Source organism: Branchiostoma belcheri, unplaced genomic scaffold (assembly GCF_001625305.1).
Source record: "Branchiostoma belcheri isolate BF01 breed outbred unplaced genomic scaffold, Haploidv18h27 scaffold74, whole genome shotgun sequence".
Classification (NCBI taxonomy): domain Eukaryota; kingdom Metazoa; phylum Chordata; class Leptocardii; order Amphioxiformes; family Branchiostomatidae; genus Branchiostoma; species Branchiostoma belcheri.
The window spans coordinates 1,431,825-1,432,636 of NW_017804398.1; the positions used below are offsets into that span (position 1 = coordinate 1,431,825).

At 41.9% G+C, this 812-nt stretch overlaps 1 protein-coding gene across 1 annotated transcript in view; it reads left to right on the forward strand.

The window, feature by feature from the left end:
* LOC109485274 (multiple myeloma tumor-associated protein 2 homolog) overlaps positions 1-330 on the forward strand; it is a 2,942-nt gene extending 2,612 nt beyond the window's left edge. The window contains exon 2 of the mRNA XM_019788772.1: positions 1-330. Within this exon, the coding sequence (XP_019644331.1) occupies positions 1-230 (230 nt within the window). The 3' untranslated portion in view covers positions 231-330.
* The last annotated feature ends 482 nt before the right edge of the window (positions 331-812 follow it).

Consider the following 812-nt stretch of genomic DNA (forward strand, 5'->3'; position numbering starts at 1 on the left):
CGGACAGTCACAGAAGAGCAAGGGAAGAAATGGACCGCAGAGAGGGCAAGAAGGACAGGGACTCAACAAGGGGACAAGGAGACTACAGGACAAAGTCCCAAGAAGATGACAAGAGTAAGAGAAGACGTCATGATACTGATAGTGAGGATGAGCATGAGAGGGGCAAGAGTGACAGAAATAGGTCCAGGCACAGGGACAGAGATGACAGAAGACGGAGAGACAGGTCTTAAACTGAAAGGATCACAAACTTTTGTTTACCTTGGACATTTTTAATTTTAGGAGTGGTTTTATCCAGCAGACAGCTTGTCTATAATGTGCCAAAAAACAGTTACTCAAGCAACTGGATATGATTTTGAAAACGTCAGACGTTTCAGCTAGTATCCACTAGCTTTCGTCAGTGACTGAGAGACCAGAGGGGAAAGCAGGTTTATATACACAACCTGTTGGTTGATATGCAATCAATCAGTTGATTTGCATATCAACCAACAGGTTGTGTATATAAACCTGCTTTCCCCTCTGGTCTCTCAGTCACTGACGAAAGCTAGTGGATACTAGCTGAAACGTCTGACGTTTTCAAAATCATATCCAGTTTACCTTGGACATTTTTGGCATATCGTATTACCTGGATGTCTAACCTTCATCGACGTATCTTGTCTATAATGTTGTACAATATACATGTATGTATGAAGTGAAAAGGCACTTGAAGAAATTTGGAGGATCCGAAAGTATGCACAGGTTTGTGAGCCCAGTAGAGAGATGAAAACAGCTCCATAGGATGATTTTTGAAATGAAGTCAGTGCACTTTGTAGTAT